The following is a 19,831-nucleotide window of genomic DNA, read 5'->3' on the forward strand; positions in this document are numbered from 1 at the left end:
GTCTCTCAAGCACCTCGAACGACAGATATCCACACTTCAGATATTGAATTTCAATTCATTTCACGTTACGTCGATCCTGCTCCGACGATCGCAATGGGACGACCTCCAACACGCCCTTCTCCATGGGTTTGTTCTTGATCAGGAGTGACGATCCGTAGATGCCCTTACGCAGTCGCGTAAGAGGGTAGACGACTGTGTTTCGCTGAATCAATGTGCACGGGTCCGTGACAGCCGAGCAGCCCAGCTGGCTTCCGTCTCCAAGAATGACACCCGCCTTCTTCCTGCCTGTGTCGTACGTTACTCCGCCCACATCAATCGTCAGATTGGACCCCGAGAACAGGCTCAAATTCGCCGTTGAAACTTGGTTGCCAAAGTGGCTCTTAAACCCACAAATGCTGTCTCCACAATAACCAGGGTGGCACAGCTCCGCGTCGTCCAGAATCACCGAGTTCTTCACTTCCCCTCTCAGCACTACATTGCGTCCCACAATAACACCTCCTCGAATGTACGTTCCGCTCCTCAACGTACTTTTCGCTCCAATAATCGCGGGTCCTTTGATAAACACATTGGGTTCGATCCGAACGTGTTTGCCAATGTGAATCGATCCTTCCGAGAGGTCGAACGTGCCCCCCAACACATGAGCATTGGGCAGCACAATGAGTCTCCTCTTGGGCACCTCCTCCTCCTCCTCTTGTGACACAGCCGACCTGGACCATCCGTACGAAAGTCGTCTCGTCGACCCCATGCTCTCGGTTGACGGGCGTCTCGCAGGCCGCCCGTCGTCCAGATTAATGACCTTCTGCGGGGCGAAAGTCTGCGTCCTGACCCCTGGGTAGATGACAATCTCCGCCGTCTCATTGGGGTCCACCCACTCCGGCAGTCGCCAGCGTGACTTGACGCGTGGATACGACGACGACCGGCCTCGGACGTTGTCGTCGCTGTCCTCCGAATCGGATTCTTCATCCCCGACGCCGCGGCCGTCGCTGTCGAGCCTCGTGGAGCTCTGCAACGTCGTGATCTGCGTGTTCTCCGCCGTGGACGTGGACATCCACGCATTGTCGGCGAAGAACTTGCATAGATAAGGGTGGATTGCGTCCAGCACAGCCAGGACATTGCTGCATCCGTCGAAGAGTCGGAAGTGGTCGAAGTCCTGCAGCCTCTCGGGGGAAAAGTACGCGTCTATCTGCAGATCTGAAGGTACCTTCGTGTCGAGGAGTGTCTGCAGATCTAGGATCTGCTTGTTGCACGAGGAACCGCCCTCTGGGAGCGGAGTAATCGGCACTTCTGTAGAATCGGAGGACTTCTTGGACGCTTCGTTTAAGGCGGATATCTGACTCGACGGAGGCGACTTCGAGCGATCGGAAGGTGAGTGAAGGTAGAATTGACACAAGAAAACAGTTAGCGCCGATGAAGCCATGCAACAGAGGAGCAGACCCGTCGCAAGCGCCACTGGCGGCACCCCCGACCCAGACGCCATCGAGATATCCGAAAGCGTTGCGATCTTCCGACAAACCGGATAGCAATATAATTTGAACCCGTTTTATGGTACAACAGTGTCCACCACACCTATTTATATTGACTTGGATTTTGTATGGCCATGCTTTCGGCCTCAAATCGGATCTGCACGCGGAAGGGGAGGAAGCTTCAGGATGGATTCGGTGCGCGCCAAGCACGCGGCGGAGCTGGAGGCCAAGCGCAAGAAGCTCGAGGAGATCCGCAAGCGCAAAGCAGCAGTCAGGTGCGTCTGCGCGTGTATTTTGGGGCGATTCCAGCGTTTGTATGAGCGCTTAGAGCGCTCGGGAGGCGCCAATAACAAAATATCGTGCTTGGTCTTATTTGGAACTCACGCTTTTCGTCTTGATGTTTGTATGGGCAACTGCACAATAATTGGGTTACTTCAGAGCGGCGGAAGAATCGTCGGCTGCGGGTGATAGCGTGAACGAGGCCATCGGCCAGCAGGAGAACAAGTTTGATGACTTCATCCAGAATATCCTGAAAAAATCCGGGGAGAAGGAGGATAAATCAAAAGAGGACGCAGAAAAGGCCAAGGAGGACCATGCAGTGTCCACCACACTGTCTCTAGCCGAGAAGTTGTCCTCCTTGTCCACCGTGGCCAGCGTGGCCGAGATGCACATCCAGCCCACGCTTGTGGAGACGTACACCAAGCACACAGAGACGGATATTACGTTGGAGCACGAGATCATCCTCAAGGGGGACGGTGCGACGGACATGGAGGTGGACGATATGGGGGACCATTCTCACAAACGCCCAGGTAGTGTGGACGGAGCTGCGTCGTCTCCTCGCAGTCGGAACTTGACGGTGGACACTGAGATGTCCACCACCGGAACAGATGGGTCTTCCTTGACGACGCTGTCGGTTGAAGAGAGGACCGAGGTGATGCAGTCAGACGCCATGGAGGCCTTCCTGAACAAGGCGTCGCGGGTCATTGAGCGTGCTCTGAACACGTCGAGCAAGTATGATATTATGATCGACTACGGTGCCGATGTGGAGCAGGACAGTGCGGTCGAGGAAGCCACCGAGTCGCTGAAGCAGCAGTTTGTGTTTGTTGACGATAAGTGGTCCAAGCATCGCGCTGTTACGGATGTGGACGTGTCACCGTTTTACCCGGAGCTAACTCTTGTAGCTTATACTGCGCGTGATTTCTTGGAGGATGAGGACAAAGACGATGGCATGTCGTCTCAGTGGGATACGATGGGCAATTCAGCGACCGCGGCACTTACCGAGGTGGCCTCCATCACGGAGGGCGTTGTGCTTTTGTGGTCGACAGCGCTGCCTGGTCGACCAGAGTACCGTTTTACCTGTCACTCGCAGATTACTAGCGCTTGCTTCAACCCATTCGATCGTCATATTATCATCGGTGGCACGTACTCAGGTCAGATTGTGATTTGGGACACCCGTGCAAAGAGCGCACCCGTTCAAAAGACGGCTCTGTCAGCTTTCAGTCACACGCACCCGATCTATGCCATGGCCGTTGCAGGAACGAAGACGTCCTACACGTAAGTGCATTTCTTGTGTTTTGCGTCGAGATTTCGTACGTACACTGACTTACGGCTTTGAATTGTGCAGTTTGATCTCTGCAAGCACCGACGGACGCGTGTGCATATGGGATATTGACCATTTGCAAAAGCCACTGGACATGCTGGATCTGCGAATCTCGCTCTCTATCGTCTCCAATTACACGTCTGTAAACGCCTCCGAAAAGAAAATGGAAGCATCTGTGACGTCCTTTGCAGTCCTTGGCAAGGAGATTAAGGAGCTTTTTATCGGTACGGAGGCTGGCAAGTTGTACTCGACAAAGATTGATCAACAGAAAAACAAGACTGGAGCCGCTGACGACACCAGCGGTATGGACACTGACAAGAAAAACAGGACCAGTCTTCTTGGCAGTAGCACTGGAGATCTCGTCCGCGAGGTTATCGTCGACGCGGTATCAAAGGAGGGATCGCATTTCGGTCCTGTAACAGCGATGCACTTTAACCCATTGCTACCGGCGCACCGTGACGGCCTCCTGCTCACGTGCTCACTGGACTCAACAGTGAAACTGTGGAGCATCGAGCACCCTAACTCCCCTGTGCTGTCGTTCGAGCCCTCGAGCGAATACATTAGCGATGTGCGATGGTCGTCAGTACACCCTGCTCTTTTTGCGGTGGCTGACAGCAGCGGCGCGGTGAGCATCTGGAATATCCTGAAAGATGTTGAGGTGCCTGCGGTCTCAGAGAAGATCAGTGAGAAGTCACTGAACAAGGTTCGATGGAGTGCAGACGGAAAAAGCGTGATTACGGGTGACGCCGACGGCAAGTCGTTCATCTACGAGGTTCCGTCCGATGTAAGTATCGTGTTTCATGGTTGTATGGGTTGTACAGTATCTGTGCACTATCACTGACATTTCTGTGCTATGCAACATTTAGATTGCTCTCCCCCAACCGGACGATCTGTCACTGCTTGAAGGTAAGGTGGCAACGGCAATCGCGGCGACAGCACTCTCCAAGCCATAAGCACCCTCGTGCCTTTTTCCATAGTAGACGCGTAGATGCAAACCAAATTGCCGCTGTTGGCTTGAAGAGGAATGCGATGTCCATCGTTTTGAGTTCGTGTTAATTTGCCAAATTCTTACTAAAATACGCTTAAGAACTTGGTTGGCAGCCCAGAAAACTTGCCATCAAGCGTGGAACTCGAGCGGGAACACTTGCGAGTTGTTGTACTTGCGGCACCACCTCTCAAATGCTGCTCGGACCGGAACGACCTACATCCACAAGCACGTCAGGATAGCAGTGCAAATGAACGTGATGCTGCAAGTTTACTTACCAGGCAAGGTTCCTTGACGAAAACTCGGATAGAGTATTCTTCAAACTTCCGTGGACTGAACATCTCGTACGCACACTCGGGTAAACGGAAGCACCGGGCATTTGCTGTCGCATTTTTCGAGTAAAACCTGGCATGCTGAACGGGGTCCTCCTTTCCCTTTCCGTAGTGAGCGCGCATGAACTCCAGCACCACTTCCTCCTTCTCGTTGACCAGTGATCGACGCGTAGAGCATCGTAACACTTCGTTCAATAGCATGTCCTCCGTCTTTTGCTTCGAATGGTCCGTCAACGCCGTCTTGCCAACATAATTGTAGTATGGCTTCGAGTAGATGCGATTCAGAATTGCTCTAGCCTCTTGGAGTTCTGGCCCATCGCTTTCCTGAATTTTCAACAGCACGCGGTCATCGAAATGTTGATAGGCCTCCATCGATCCCATAATATCAGAGAACCGCTTTCCTTTGATGGTAATGTGATCGTTTGCTGCGATCAGAAGGTCGCACAACATATAATCGATTGCGCGAACACCTCTGTGCTGGTACACGGACTGATGGAGCTCGTAACGTGTGCGAAAAGCCTGCATGATCTGTCCCGCTAGCTTCTCAGGGAAGCAAACCACCATGTGTTCTTCAGGATCCTCGCGATCCACCAGCACTCGAGCATTACGGATAAGCAGGTCCGTATCACAGGACATTTTAGCTCCCGTGTGAAGGGAGTCTCGCATGAAGTAGTCCAGCTTGTCCACGTCTAGTCCACTGTGTGCGTTATTGACGATGTCGTACAGAAATCGTTGATCACGAGACGGCCGTCCGCGGAGGACACCTTTTGACTCGCGCAAAGGTCCACCCCAGATGAGCTCTTTGATGAACACGACGTCATGTTGCGCTAGCCCGTAGTCCTCCAGTCGAATTTTGTTTTCTGCGAGCAGATAATCGAACATGTCCACTGATCCCTGCTCGTGTGACCACTTGAATGACCCAGGAATTAACTTTTTCTCCCGGAGTTGATCAAGAAACAGACCATCGAACACGTGGCTGAATGGGCCGTGCCCGAGATCATGACACAGCCCCGCAATCTTGATACAGAGCACGTCTTCCTTCGTAATCGGCAGCCACGGCTGATGCGAGCGAATGGTCTCAATCATCTTCTCTGCAAAATACGCCACTCCAAGGCAGTGCTCGAAGCGCGAGTGCGTCGCACCAATGTACACGAAGTTGGCAGCTCCCAGCTGGTGCAAGTTACGAAGCCGTTGAAACTACCACAACAACAAGCAGTTCAGCATGCCATACAAACATCGTATCGTCTTGCAAACTGGACCTGCAGTGTATCGATGATCCTCATGCAGATGGGCTCGAACGTCATGAGCCCATGCACACTGTCCTTGATCTACACAACAATAATTAGTATACCGCCCATCCAAATAATATATCCGCTTACTTCTTTTCTCGCATTCAACTTCAACTTGCTCTTCTCCTTCTCCACTTGCACCAACGTTTCCGTCTCCACGGTCTTCTTATCCCTCTCTCCAATATCCTCTGCAAGCAGCAGAGCGTCACCATCGCAGCCGCTTTGGCCTTCAGCTCCTAGTGTGTCCTTCTGAGACGAGAACAAGTCCGCGTCCGTTAAAGTACCAGCGTCTGCGTCCTCCGAGGCCTCAGCGCCGCACGAGTCGAAGGGTTTTCGTCGAGGCACAGAGAGCTCTCTATCCTCTTGCGTCTGCAGCTTCTGGCGCTTGACCGGCGCCTGCTGCTGCCGGGAGAAGGCTGTCCAGAGCGTGTCTTGCTTCTTGCTCATGGCCTTGGAGTGCAGAATGCAAAGTGAAGAGGCGAGGAACGACAACTAAACGACCATCACTCTCGTTACACTTGGTATTTGTAAGAATGTTGCTGCATTGTGGATAAAGGCAACTTCCAGGAAATCACCGGAAGTGTAAGTTTTTACTAGTGCAGTCATCCTTGGCCAAGCCTTCCACGAGGTTTGTTGACTATACCTTAACCACACCCAAGCCAAGCTTCTTCGATGGCGTCGCACGGCGGGCCCACTTTCCTCTGAATTTGCACCTGACGTAATCGAATGTAGTCGTCGTTTACCATGCACATCAACACTTGCAAGCGATTGTTCATACAGATACCAAACCGTCCGCTCTGTGGAGGATATTCACAGCGTCGGTATGAAACTCCGTCACAAACCTCAATCATGCTTGGCGTAAGAAAATCCACGGTTCGTGCGATATCAAAGCCTGAACGCAGACAAAGACTTGGAGCAAACTTCTTGAAAACTTCTTGACTTGCCACACTAGGCCGCGGTGAACCTTCACCAAGACACACCGAAGGAGGGACATCGATCATGGGGTTACCTACGCAAAACCAGTCGGCTGGATCGCATTTCCCCATGAATCCGTTGCAGCAAACAGGAGTGATGCTGAAAATTGAAAAGTCGATGAGATTCTGCAGTGGGGTCATATCTGGAAGGGTTTGAAGCGCCTCCATATACGGCAGCGCCAAGTGCTGCAGTTTAGGCACTCTCTCGAATGATGGAATCTCGGTTACAGAGTAGAGAGCCGCTAAGGTCAAACTCTGCAGGTTTGGCACGCCTAGCAGTCGTGGAATGCTCAACAGCTTTGCATGAGCGCCGATGTGTATCATTTGCAGATACGGCATATCGCTGAAGAGTTCTACCGGCAAATAGGTCAAACTTGGACGGAGTTGCTTACCTTCAATGAGCCTGGTATTACACGAGTGCATTCAATCGGGTGAGAAAATAAAAAAAATAAAACTCACCCCCGCGCATTCACCTACAGGAATTGTAGATTGGTCCAATCCTTTGCCCACTCCGGGAGTTCTTCGGTTTCCGTGTAAATTAGTGAGCTGCATCACGGAAAATAAAGATGGTCAGAGTATTGAGCTTGCGTTAGCATGATAGATGTTGTGCTACTTACAGGTATTGTAAATTTTTGCAGGTTCGAAGTCCCTCAGGCCACCGTGTGAGACCGCGATTGATAAGCTGTAGATTCTGCAGCATTCCTGCTCGCGATAAAGCATTCACCGTCTCGGAAACATCGATGGGCTCTGCCCATTCTTTAAGCGTTTGAGGTGTACGATAAACATCCACGAATGTTCGACACGGACAAAGCTCACCGGACCCCCACTGGTAAGCGAATGCCACGCACTCTGGATAGGGGCTGCAGGCTGTCTGGGAGATTGATATTGACCTTTGAGTGTAAACCACAATGGCGGCTCCAAACGCGACAAAAGCCGCTGCAACAGGTTTTGGCACACGACGCTGCTGGTGGAACTGTTGAGCAAGCGCTTCCCATGGAGACTGTCTTATCTTTTGCGTTTGTGCGGTCTCCACCATTAAATTAATCACAGTGATAAAGCGCAGACAAAACGAAAAGTTCATGCTCAATCGAAGCACTAAATCCGCGAACGTCAGGATTCTCAGCGAGTTTAGGCTTGTGATGAATAGTGCGCGCTCGGCTGGATCCGCGAAAAGCCGCGCGTTGCACTCAAAGCTCCCAGCTGGAAGTACTTCTACGTTTATGCTGAAAAGTTCGCGGTCGAAGTCAAAGCTGTTCGCACTGTAAAATAGCACCAGGATCGGGTACAACACAGCAGCAAACATGTCAAAGCTAGAAGAACGCAACAAGTAGGTGAGCATGGAGTTAGAAGTATCACAAACACTCCCTTTCCAGAAGATCGTGACGCACAGAGAATCGACGAGGATCTCGTTCAATGCAGACTGATTGCCCACCACAATTCCCGCGGCAACGGAGCATGCGTTCGCGCAGAGGAATATTGCGTAACCCATTACGAGCAGCGTGGATGATCCATCTTGGAGTAGCTGGCGTAGAAATATACTTTGCATCGTAAGATCCCCTATCTTTTGGCCTAAGTTCTGTTTGTTGTACAAAACGTCGATATTAGTACAGTAGTACAGTTTTCGTTGCAATGCAAGATAGTTACTTTACCCAAAACTTGCGATACCTCCCACGAATGCCAGCGATATCTCTCCAGACAGCGTTAATGCGCTGGTAGATCACATATAAAGCAGCAAACTGTTCGGGCCACTCGTTTTTATCCTTGTTAGGATTTCGATGTCTGCGTGAAATCAACTTGATCAGAATGAGCAGATAACAGGCATCCACCAGCACAAGTCCGATCACGCTAAGAACTTGTAGACTGTAGTCGGGATCTACGATCAACCAAAACTGTCCGTTGTTGAACGCGCTTGTATCCATCAGGTAGTTTGCTGTTGCGTTTGGCTCTTTGGACAGTATAACGAGCCAAGTCGTCCACGCGATCGAGATGAGGACTACAGTTACGAGTACGGGGCCAAATGCCCCAAAAGTATCGAGGAAATCGACCCATGACTGCATCTTGGAGGGTGAAAGCGACTTGACCCCAGTTTCCGCGAGCTTTGCAGGCAAAATCTGGTTCTTCTTCGGCTTGATTCCTGCCTTGTTAACTGCATCCTCCGGTTTGGAGCTACCAGTAGCAGTCACGATGTCTTTGGCTGGGGGTGAAGTGACTCGATTAGCCCACATCGAGAAATAAAGAGGGTGAAATTGTGGTGCCGAACAATGCGAAAATAGCCTTCAACTCAGTTTTTATCAGCATTTCTGCCGACCGCTTGAATATAGTTCAAAGCTCACGACTGCTGCCCTTCTCCTATCTCATAATGGGAAACGGGTAGCTAAAACATTCTGCCTGATAATTCACTGACCAACACCAAAGTGGTTACGGAGTGCAGATATAATACCACTGCAATCACGAGACGGGGCTGTCAAGCAGCCAATTACAGCGCGAAGTTTGAACTTGAGCTTGAGTTTTGTCCTCAACACCGTGATTTTGGCTCCGAAAGGCAGCACCCTCCTAGCTTTCGGTCGAAGAAAAACGTGCTGCTATTCCTTTAACTAAGTCAAGCCAATTCATATCATTTTTTGTCCATAAGTTGGAGTCGCTGTTGTTGTTAAACACATTAATTAAATGAGGTCCGAATAACCGACTCAACTAACTGGTGTGGTTTCTCAACATCATCATCTGCATTTGCCAACTCTAGTAGACACAGCAATGAACTCTAGCAGTTTGTGCTTGTTCTTGTTGGCAATACCACCCCATCGACGGAAACGATCTTGTACGACAGACACTAGTGCGGTAAATGCTGACGCGTCAGTGGCATATCAAGATACATCAGTTCTCGACACTTCAGAATCTCGTTTTTCGACCAAAGCGGCATCGACAGTATGTCTTGTAATAATAAAGTTCAGATTGACGAAGTCAACAAGATCGTCTTTGAGGCATAATGCTCCGAACGCAGCGTATTCACACTGTAAAACGTCGTAGGCTGCTCTAGAATGTCAACAAAAATCTCGATCTCATCGTTGGACAACCGTGTACGAGTAATTCAAGATATAGTTTTGGTGAATAGCATTCCTGAACGGCACCCGGCTTTTTTTCGACGAAGACACGTCGGCGCTGTAGTCCACGCACTGGCCGCGTCGGAAAATCTGGTAACGGTGGTAGCAGCTTGCGCAAATGCATCCAGCGTGAATTAGTTGCTGTAGCAGAGGTTTAAACTATCTATTCACCAGTCATACACATTTTGTAGTCGTAATAGTAGTATCAATAGTAGTATCCTGATATGAATAATACTTTATTAATTTGTTTTGGCATAGTGCTAAACAAATAAAAATAAAAATCGAATGGGTCAAACCTCTCTGCTCCGTGTGACAGTCGTCTTCCGCAGACAGCCAAACACCGCAGCTCTTCAAGACCTCGGCCCCGTCATCTCCAGCTTTCTGGGCCCTCCTCCGAGTCTCTCGCTCAGCGACGCCTGCAAACTCAATTCCCCCCAATTGCTGGACTGGATCTGGGCCTCCAGCTGCACGGCCACCGAGAACAGAACTTCTTCGTGGTCTCTCAACAATTTCCTCCGATCGGAGCCTCTTTATTACCAATGGCAATTCAGTCTGGCCATCCGAGTTGCTGTTCGTAGTGGGAATTTGGAGATTGTTGAGTGGCTGTTGACCCATTTTTCGTGCTGTGAGGTCTGTGAAGCTGTTGTGGAAGACGCAGCTGATCATGGAAAGCTGGGTATTCTCAAGAAGCTACAAGAACATGAAATTCAAGTTGATAATATAGACATCAAACAGAGAAAAATCGATGTCGAGGGATCTTCTTTATTCAAGGCTGGTCATGTGATCCACTGGAGTGGGAGAGCTATCACGCTGGCCTGTTACAGCGGAAATCGCGAGATGATCTTGTGGTTACTCGAACATACACCGACTGAAAATTACAAAGGTGATTTAGAGTCGGTCATTGAAAGCGCTCTTGGTACAGGCGACATGGAACTAGTTCGACGGCTGTTGCCCCCAGGGAGGATTGCTTTGGACTATGCTCGGTACTGTAACCGGCCGGAGATTATCGAGTGGGAGCTGGATTGTGGTTATCTGAAAAGGGATAGTTTCTCTGCAGTCTGTGCAATTAATTCTCTCGTTCCTGTGGGGAGGCTGGACCTCATCAAGCAGATTGCAGCTCAACTTGATCCACCTCCTGTCGAGTCAGATTGGCCCCGCGGTTGGCGTGATGCAATGGGAAGTGCCTGCGCATGTGGCGACGCTCGTATTCTTCAATGGTTGATAGAACATCCGATGGGGCCTGAGGAGCTGTACGAGTATATCGGACTATCCCGTCTCTTGGAAACTGCCGCGTACAGCGGACACGTTGAGGTGATGCAGTGCCTTTATAGCAATGGCTTTGTCAGTACGTACGCCGGTGCTCTGCTTGTTGCCGTTCGCAATGACCACATAGCTGCGGTTAGATGGCTTATTGAGAACTTTCCGAGCTCTGAAGTTGTGCCGCACTACTGTGTGATGAATGAAGCTGCACGACATGGGCGTTTGGAGCTGCTGCAGTATATGCACAACTTGGATCCATTGATTGTACCTGGGTATGATCCTGCCAGGATGGTATACACGTCGAATGATAGCGCGTCCAAACAAATTGATGAGCTCAGATATGATTCCGATAGAATGCTGTGTGTATCCGCTGCAGACGATCGCTTGAAGATGGTCCAGGGGAAGCTGACGATAGATCGGCAATTGTGGCGTTCAACGGATCCCATGGATGAAGCAGCAGCCAATGGGCAACTGGAAGTGGTGAAATGGTTGCACTGCCATCGACGTGAGGGATGTACAACGGGAGCAATGGACTTTGCAGCAGCCAATGGGCATTTGGAAGTTGTACGATGGCTGGATGCGAATCGGACGGAAGGATGCACGAACAAAGCCATTGACGGGGCGGCACGCAACGGTCACGTTGAGGTGGTGAAATGGCTTTTTACCCACACTACCGGAGCATGCACAGCGGACGCCATGGAGTATGCTGTGTTTTTCGGACACGTTGAGGTAGTGAAATTGCTTCATGCCAATTCAAGCATTGATTGTTCGACGGAAGCTCTCGACTACGCAGCTGGACGTGGTCATTTCAAAGTAGTGGAATGGATGTGTATCAACCGCTCGGAAGTCTGTACAGTGGAGGCAATGAGGGCGGCACTGCAGAGCGGACACTTACAACTTGCTTGCTATTTACAAGAATACTTTCCGAAGTACAGCCCAGCAAAGGTGAAGATGGCAAAGGACCCTCGGAAGCTGTTCGATGGGCTTCTTTACCTTCATGCCAACCACAAGCACAACTTTACGCGCCAGTTCGTTCAAAACGTAACAAAGACTTGCTCTTGCTTCAGCTCCAGCTACATGAAAACAGAGTTGCAGTTGGTCAAGCGATGGCTGGAGGACAATCATCTCACCAATAATTGATCCAGTGCCAGTCAATAAAACATAGTGCGCGTACACGAATTTCTTCATAGGTTACTCATCGATGACATCTCATAGAACGCAACACGACAAACCATGATCTCTACTTTGCAGTTGGAAAGTGTGTCCAAGTTGTTGCTTTGCGCGGCAGAGTGCACCACTGATATCGAGAATTAAATGCAAATGGTGTTTAAAAAACTGTATCGACTGTCCGTCGATGGTGGATATCGGTGGCTTGATGCAATTCACAAGTTGGTAGCCGCATTGAACGAGGTCGTACACTTCATACCGTTTAAGAATGGCTTCTACTTCTGAAGTACAGCACTAGATTGGTAACAAGATCAAATTACGGCTGCGTTCCATCTTCAGTGTCAGCGGGACGTAGCAGCTCTGCAGCAGTTGGGACCCTCGATCTCGCTCTTCCTGGGGCCTTCTTCGTGCCTCTCACTGAGTGGCGCCTGCGAGTTTGGCTTCCTCCGACTCTTGGACTGGATCTGGAGCACCAGTTGCACTTCCGCCTCTTGCAGGCCCAGTAGATGGCCCCTCACCAACTTCTTACGATCAGATAAAAATGACTATCACGGGCAGTTCATTCAGTCGCTGAAAATTGCCGTTCAAAGAGGTGATCTGGCTGCTCACACATTTTTCAGGTTGGGGAGTTCTCGTCTACGTGGTTAGAAAACGCCGCTGGGCGTGGGCACTTGGAAATCTTACGTCTTCTTCTGAAATATGATGGTGAGCAACAAAATGCAACAGGGCAAAGTTACAGAAAGAGGAAAAGAGACGACAACTCTCAAAGTGTCGCTTGTCCAAGTGGTCAAGGAAACGTGGTTCGCTGGGATCACCAAAGTCTGGTCGAAGCTGCACAAAACGAGCATTTTGAGGTGGCGCAGTTTTTGTTCGAGAATACGCCTCATCATATGAGTGAGGAGATGCTGAACGTGTTCTCGATATCATTCTGCAACATGGCGAGGTGGGATTGGCGAAAAGGCTGCTGCCTCGAGGTACAAGCGTCCTCGACTATGAATTACTGTCCCCGGCCTGAGATTATAGAGCAGAGACTAGAATCTGGTTACCTGTGTGCGCCATTTCCTGCTAGTATTGCGATCTCAAAAGTGGTGGAAGCTGGGCGGTTGGATCTCGTTAAGAGGATTGTGGGGCCGGATAGACTCTGTACTGGAAATCTAAGCTGGCGAGAGAATTGGATCTGTGCAGCATTAAAATGACATGTAGAATTGCACAACTTGACATTCTGCGGTGAACCATGGAGCAACCTTCACGGCCTGTCGTCGCGCACATACGTGACGCCGAGATTGGTGGAATAGTGTCACCTCTTAGTTGCACTGCGGAACGTGGTCACATTGAAGTGATGCAGTGCCTGTACGACCATGGATCCATTAATTTGTTTGGAGAGGCACTGCTATTTGCTAGTGGAGAGAGCTGCGAGCAAAGGAAACCTGGCGTTGGTACAGTGGCTTTACAGAACAGTAAAGGCAAATAGCACCGCAGAAGCGATGAACATTGCAGCTATTAATGATCACTTCGAGGTTTTGAAATGGCTACACGCAAACCGTCAACATGCAATCCTCTACTGCGTTTGATCGGATACCTGAATCTCGCAGAACGGGTTCGAGTTGCCGATTCATCTCTCTGATTGATTCAGATTCGACCAACGATTTCAAAACCGTTGGCCACCTGAATCAGTTTCTGATGCCCGAACGAGAAGGTGCCATAAACGAATGGAAGTACGCTTCTTATGGGAATTCACACTACTGTGTAGCGAATGGAGCTACGAGACCCGGTAGTGTGGGCCTGCTGAAGCATTTGGATTTGGAACCACTGCAGAAAGAACTCTAGCCGCATCCACTATCACCACAACCGTCGTCATAATAGTTCTGATTGTCGTATGTCCCGCCGTAAATGGTGCCCGCTTGTATGGTGGGAGTATGGCTGCTACCTCTTGTGTTCGTCGGAAATGTCTGTAGATAGATGTTCGTTGGGTTTGAGTGTCTACTTGGATTCGCGGGCTCCTTGGTAGGCGAGGTTGCTGCATTCGCGTTCTGCTGTGGTTGCGGCATCGAGCTGTTGTGGGGAGCTTCATCGTCAACAACATTGCACAGCGCGCTTAGTGTGTCATCAATCGGCACGTACGATTTACCATCATATAAACCGTCCTGGGGGTCTTCACACCCGGCAGCGTCGTACAGACCGGCAAATGTGTCATCTATCGACAAGTATGATTTTCCATCGAAACACCCACCGTTCGGATCAAAAGCGTCGTAGAGTCCGCTCAGTCCTTCCTCTATCGGTTCGTATGATGACTTGCCATCGCGGAAAACACCTTTGGGGTCCGCAACGCCGGTATCAAGTGGCACAAGTGGCGCCCCATCGTTGTGGCCTTCGTGTTCAGCAGCGTCGTACAGTCCGCACAACGCGTCGTCTATAGGCACGTAAAGCCGGTAGCCCTCCTTCCTTCCTTTCCTGGGCTCTGCAGATGTGAGTTTATTTTTTTTGCGTTTGCTGGTCTTTTGTGGTTGATGCGTTGCCTCCTTTGTCTTCTTCGGGTTTGTTCCAGTTAGTGCTGCATTAGCAGCCGTTCGTCCGCGTTTTTCGTGTTTGAGCGACTGTTTCGTGTTGACATTGGACTTCGTAGGTGGACAAGGGGAAGCGTAGGGTCCTTTGTTCATCTTCTCGATCTTCTCGAGAATTTTCTGGTCAGAACGCTTGGAGCGTCTCGAGGCATTATTCCCCATGATCGAACTTGAGTGTGAAGACGTAATTTGGAGACTGAGCCGATAGTTTAAGGGTTCTGTACCCACTATTATAGAAACGCCTGCAAAACTCCATATGGGCACGTACCATATGTATATGTGGGTACATTTGTCAGCAGGAGTCGAAGGTCGCTATTGCTTAACCGTCTTACATATTATCATGAAGCACAAGCATCAGCGTCATGGTCGACATCAGCGCATTCATGGTTTGGAAATGTATGTTTTCCTTACAAAAAAAAATTTAGCGACGCAGGATGTGGCACGGGGGAATGGGCACGGAACAGAAATGTGCCTGCACTCGAGGCGCCAGCGCAGATTCCGACAAAAGCTTCGTCCATTGGCGGAAACACGTAGAAGTAAGTCACAGCCAGCAGAATAGTATCAACCTATGATTCATAAGGGCAGAGGTTGCAAGGTTAGATCCATGATTTTGGCTGAGCGCAATGACAGCCACAGCACTTTTCTGACGTTGGATCCACTCGCTCGAAGGCAGATATGCAAACCACATGAGTGTCTCATCAAGGATAGTTTGCCGTTGCTGACTCAGGATATAGTTTGAGGGAAAACCCACAAGCTGGCTTGTTGTTCTTGAAGGCGGTACCAGCAATTCGAGCGTCTACGACGAACCGGAGAGGGTGTTTGGGGCCAAGGTCCAACGCACACTCAATCACATCTTTATGGAATTGCGTAGCATTTGCACTTACGCAGCCATATCAAGATCTTGGCCTGGTCATTTCGAGCAACGTCTCGCAGCCCCCACTGGACGTCTGTTTCTCCGTATTGGTTTGTAGATGGCTACCAGACTGCTTTAAATGAGTCATGGTCTGCACCAGTATGGACCACTTGGGCGGATACGAGAGACACCTCCACATCTCCGCAACCTGCTGCAATCTCCGAGGACTTGGGAAGTTGTCATTGATAATAATGCGGCTCCACTATAAGAAATTGCTGAAACACTAATGGAGACCTCTGTCCCCGCAGAACCGAAGGCGCAAACGTAACTCAAAGAAATATTCGACGACGGGCTGGAATCACCAGTGGGGTCAAAGTCGGCTGCAGTCTTAGCGAGAGCGACAGCAAAACCGCTACCACGTTGCCTGCCGTTCGTTCAAAGTATTTATCCACTTTTCAGAAAAGACTATAGAAAGCTGGACGTGATCTCGCGCACGAGGCGGATGATCGAGCTCACCTGGGAAGGCGAGAGATATGGTGCAGGAATGTTATCATTTGACTTGACTTTTCTCTCCTTTGGAATGGATCATCGTCGAGCTCTACTCTTGACTCGCGCAGTCAGTTATACTACAAGTCGCAGGGAATAAATATTGGTGCCACATCAACAAGCATCTAGAGCTCGTCGACAGCATTCATACAGAAACTCACAATTAGCGCTGACGGTTCTGACGGCGCAGTCTTCTTTTCAGCAAATTGGTTTCTGTTACGAAGTACATCAGGATGTGAATACATTTTGAAGTGTTTGACAGGATAGCTGGAACGTACCGTTGATTCGTCGCTCTTCTTCCTCGATTTCAGATCGGTCGCGCGTAAATGCCAACGAGAAGGCTCGAAGAGGGATTATAGGCTTGGGTTTCTCGGTCTTCTCACCTTGAATACGACACTCTATCATATCATAACAGGTCAACCCACGATACAGAAAATAGACCCCAAAACAATGCTTACCTTTTCGTTCAGTCGTAGCACGAACACTAACAGCCTCATCACCGCATTCAGCTTTTCCGGCCATGTCGGTAGCCATCGCCTCCGACTGTCCGCTCTTCAGCGCCGACACCTCGCTCACCAGCACGCGCTTCTCTTCCTCCAGCGCGGCCACCGCAGCACTCCGCTGCGCCTGTAGCTCTTCCAGCTCGGTGGTCTGCACCGACAAACGCTCCTCCAGTTGAGCCATACGCTCGTCCTTCTCGCTGCAGTGCGCCATCGCCTCCGACTGTCCGCTCTTCAGCGCCGACACCTCGCTCACCAGCACGCGCTTCTCTTCCTCCAGCGCGGCCACCGCAGCACTCCGCTGCGCCTGTAGCTCTTCCAGCTCGGTGGTCTGCACCGACAAACGCTCCTCCAGTTGAGCCATACGCTCGTCCTTCTCGCTGCAGTGCGCCATCGCCTCCGACTGTCCGCTCTTCAGCGCCGACACCTCGCTCACCAGCACGCGCTTCTCTTCCTCCAGCGCGGCCACCGCAGCACTCCGCTGCGCCTGTAGCTCTTCCAGCTCGGTGGTCTGCACCGACAAACGCTCCTCCAGTTGAGCCATACGCTCGTCCTTCTCGCTGCAGTGCGCCATCGCCTCCGACTGTCCGCTCTTCAGCGCCGACACCTCGCTCACCAGCACGCGCTTCTCTTCCTCCAGCGCGGCCACCGCAGCACTCCGCTGCGCCTGTAGCTCTTCCAGCTCGGTGGTCTGCACCGACAAACGCTCCTCCAGTTGAGCCATACGCTCGTCCTTCTCGCTGCAGTGCGCCATCGCCTCCGACTGTCCGCTCTTCAGCGCCGACACCTCGCTCACCAGCACGCGCTTCTCTTCCTCCAGCGCGGCCACCGCAGCACTCCGCTGCGCCTGTAGCTCTTCCAGCTCGGTGGTCTGCACCGACAAACGCTCCTCCAGTTGAGCCATACGCTCGTCCTTCTCGCTGCAGTGCGCCATCGCCTCCGACTGTCCGCTCTTCAGCGCCGACACCTCGCTCACCAGCACGCGCTTCTCTTCCTCCAGCGCGGCCACCGCAGCACTCCGCTGCGCCTGTAGCTCTTCCAGCTCGGTGCTTCTGAGTGTATCGCCACCCTTAGCACTATAACACTGCAGCTTCACTGTTGTGGCTTCGAGTTGTCCTGACAGTGAAGACACCTCGTTCGTCAGTTGAGTTAGATGCTTATTCTTTTCGGAATGCTCCTGGGTTGTTGGTGGCGTAGTGAGTTGCGTTCGTAGGTCCTCCAGCTGAGCCTCTTGGCTGGCTACTTGCTCGGCAAGTTCGTATTGAATTTGCTGCTGAGTGGCGGTATCTACGGCGTGTGCTGACATGGTAGCTGCCATCGCCTCGCGGTTGTGTGATTCACACAGTCGTCGTTCCTCATTCATCATCTGAATCTGTTCTTGTAATCGCTGAAGTTCGTGTGTCTGTGTCTTCAGCTTTTCAGCAAGAGAAGTCTTTTCATCCTGAAGCTGAGCAAACTTGGTTGTAAGATATGATGGCGTGGGGTTTCTGCCGTCTGTCGATCCAATTTTCGCCATGGATTCGGTCCTCGTCAAATGTGGAGGGGTAGGAATTTGAGAAGGCACTTTTCCTTCTCGTGGCTTTCTTAGTGCAGATGTTGGTGTCAATGGAATCCGGCTAGGTTGTGAAGCTGCGGGTGTTGTGGGTGTCTGTGTTCGCGTCGATGAGGGAGTTATCCTCCTGTCACCGGGAGTACGTGATTTCCCGCCTCTCGAGTTTAATCGTTGAACTGGATTCTTCATAGATCGGTTGCTGGATGCTGTATATGCTCCAGCAAACAGTTTTTTTGCCGCGATTTTCGACGAAACTGTGTTTGTAATCGTTGCTAAATGTCTTCGCTTGGCAGGCTAATGGTGGTCCAAGACGAGAAATACTCAGCAATGAGCTCATAACATCAAACTTTCGCGAATAAGTTACCTGAAGCGATGCTTCCAGATCGGCTTCGTTGCGTGACCGCTTCAAATGTTTTTTTACTCCGTCAGCTAGCAATGCATTCATCCTAGATAGCAACAATAGCATGTCAGACAAAGGCTCCAACCACGGAAAAACGAAGAACACTCACCTCTCAAGCTCATCGGGCCATAGTAAGACATATTTCCTGGTAAACATCAATGCAGAATATTAGTAAATGATAGCGCTGCAAACCAACGAAAGACGTCTCACCAATAGCATTCACGCGCCTTTTCTCGTCCTTTTGGTGATGCATCACTGAGCGAGGCCTGCAACAGAAATAGTAGCAGCATTAATTATCCATCTGCATCCCGCTTCCTTCATCAACACAGATCCTCACCGCAATTGTCGGCTGTAGACGTATTCTGAATCGTTCCAGTACTGCGCTGTTCCAACCTTCCAGCGCCATAAACGTATAATGAATACAGCTCTCTCTCAAGTCGCGATTTCTACCATCCACCACGTCCAGTCAGCTCCAAAAAAGGCCACACAACTCTCACATCCACGCTCTTACTTGGTGGTGTCCAGCACTCGCAGCACGGGCGCCAACACGAAGCGACTAGGCACCGCCTCTACAATAGCCTCAATGCAGCTGTTCACAGCTCCAGTGTTGACCTTATTGGAGCCTCCTCTGGCCTCCAGCAGCGTCGGGAACAGGTCCCTTACCAAGATTTTGCACCTCACAGGCCCTAGTGTTTGTGCCAGCAGCGCCAGCGTCGCGCTCGCCTCCTTGACGACTGTGGAGCGCAGATCCGTCAGCGTCGCGCGAAAAGGCTGCGTCAGCGCCTGCATGTTCTCGGGCGACAAGAGGCTCGGCAGGTCGACAGCCACGTCCTGTGCGTCACTGGTCTCGCTCTGCAGCCGCGAGAAAGCGTCCAGCAGCTGACGTAGCTCCGTCAGGGCCGCGCACTTGTCCTTCCACGCGTCGTCGCGCTGCAGCAGGCGCTTGCCCAGCTCCAGCACCGCGTTCGTCCTGCCTGCAAAGCACTGGCCACATGTAGAGAGAGAAGTAAGAGAGAGGAAACGTCTGCAGGACGAGAGGAAGCGGCACCATGAGGCTCATGTCGCTGCGCTGGTCGCTCCGCATTGCGGAAGGCAAGGAATGATGCGGAAGGAGTGATGGTCGGGAAAAAGGCGCGCATGTGTTTTGAAATTGAAGTTGGTGTTGCATACACGCATTGTGGTGTGGTTTACGTACGGTATTGGTGTAATCACGTACATAACCTACGTTACGGCATGCGCCTGCGCATTTGC

General features: G+C 51.0%; 6 protein-coding genes across 7 annotated transcripts; 1 reads left to right on the forward strand and 5 right to left on the reverse strand.

Annotated features, from left to right (window-relative positions):
- Positions 1-55: 55 nt before the first annotated feature.
- KRP23_6806 (Bifunctional sugar-1-phosphate nucleotidylyltransferase/acetyltransferase) lies at positions 56-1,477 on the reverse strand (the record flags this gene model as incomplete). Its single annotated transcript, XM_067892040.1, has 1 exon — positions 56-1,477. One exon carries the CDS (start codon positions 1,475-1,477, stop codon positions 56-58), a length of 1,422 nt encoding a protein of 473 aa, XP_067746340.1.
- A 172-nt stretch (positions 1,478-1,649) lies between these two features.
- KRP23_6807 (Dynein, cytoplasmic 1, intermediate chain 2a) lies at positions 1,650-4,016 on the forward strand (the record flags this gene model as incomplete). Its single annotated transcript, XM_067892041.1, has 4 exons — positions 1,650-1,738; positions 1,902-3,017; positions 3,088-3,847; positions 3,930-4,016. The coding sequence occupies 4 exons, from the start codon at positions 1,650-1,652 to the stop codon at positions 4,014-4,016; spliced, it is 2,052 nt and encodes a 683-aa protein (XP_067746341.1).
- Positions 4,017-4,180: 164 nt separating this feature from the next.
- On the reverse strand, positions 4,181-6,116 carry KRP23_6808 (Deoxynucleoside triphosphate triphosphohydrolase SAMHD1; the record flags this gene model as incomplete). Its single annotated transcript, XM_067892042.1, has 4 exons — positions 4,181-4,264; positions 4,327-5,577; positions 5,640-5,708; positions 5,760-6,116. 4 exons carry the CDS (start codon positions 6,114-6,116, stop codon positions 4,181-4,183), a joined length of 1,761 nt encoding a protein of 586 aa, XP_067746342.1.
- Positions 6,117-6,313: 197 nt separating this feature from the next.
- Positions 6,314-8,132, reverse strand: KRP23_6809 (uncharacterized protein; the record flags this gene model as incomplete). The annotated part of the gene is made up of 4 exons (XM_067892043.1): positions 6,314-7,046; positions 7,121-7,189; positions 7,261-7,953; positions 8,032-8,132. The coding sequence occupies 4 exons, from the start codon at positions 8,130-8,132 to the stop codon at positions 6,314-6,316; spliced, it is 1,596 nt and encodes a 531-aa protein (XP_067746343.1).
- A 5,859-nt stretch (positions 8,133-13,991) lies between these two features.
- Positions 13,992-14,891, reverse strand: KRP23_6810 (uncharacterized protein; the record flags this gene model as incomplete). The annotated part of the gene is made up of 1 exon (XM_067892044.1): positions 13,992-14,891. The coding sequence occupies one exon, from the start codon at positions 14,889-14,891 to the stop codon at positions 13,992-13,994; it is 900 nt and encodes a 299-aa protein (XP_067746344.1).
- A 1,400-nt stretch (positions 14,892-16,291) lies between these two features.
- Positions 16,292-19,719, reverse strand: KRP23_6811 (CLIP-associating protein 1; the record flags this gene model as incomplete). Of its 2 annotated transcripts, none has more annotated exons than XM_067892046.1 (9): positions 16,292-16,341; positions 16,407-16,526; positions 16,587-18,474; positions 18,545-18,626; positions 18,690-18,725; positions 18,791-18,846; positions 18,918-19,026; positions 19,092-19,554; positions 19,629-19,719. In XM_067892046.1, the coding sequence occupies 9 exons, from the start codon at positions 19,717-19,719 to the stop codon at positions 16,292-16,294; spliced, it is 2,895 nt and encodes a 964-aa protein (XP_067746346.1). The 2 variants fall into 2 exon arrangements, with proteins under 2 accessions (XP_067746346.1, XP_067746345.1); XM_067892045.1 differs by having other exon boundaries at positions 19,092-19,564; positions 19,629-19,664.
- Positions 19,720-19,831: the final 112 nt, after the last annotated feature.

This window comes from Phytophthora ramorum (assembly GCF_020800215.1).
Source record: "Phytophthora ramorum isolate Pr-102 chromosome Unknown Phyram_PR-102_s0005, whole genome shotgun sequence".
NCBI classification, from domain to species: domain Eukaryota; phylum Oomycota; class Peronosporomycetes; order Peronosporales; family Peronosporaceae; genus Phytophthora; species Phytophthora ramorum.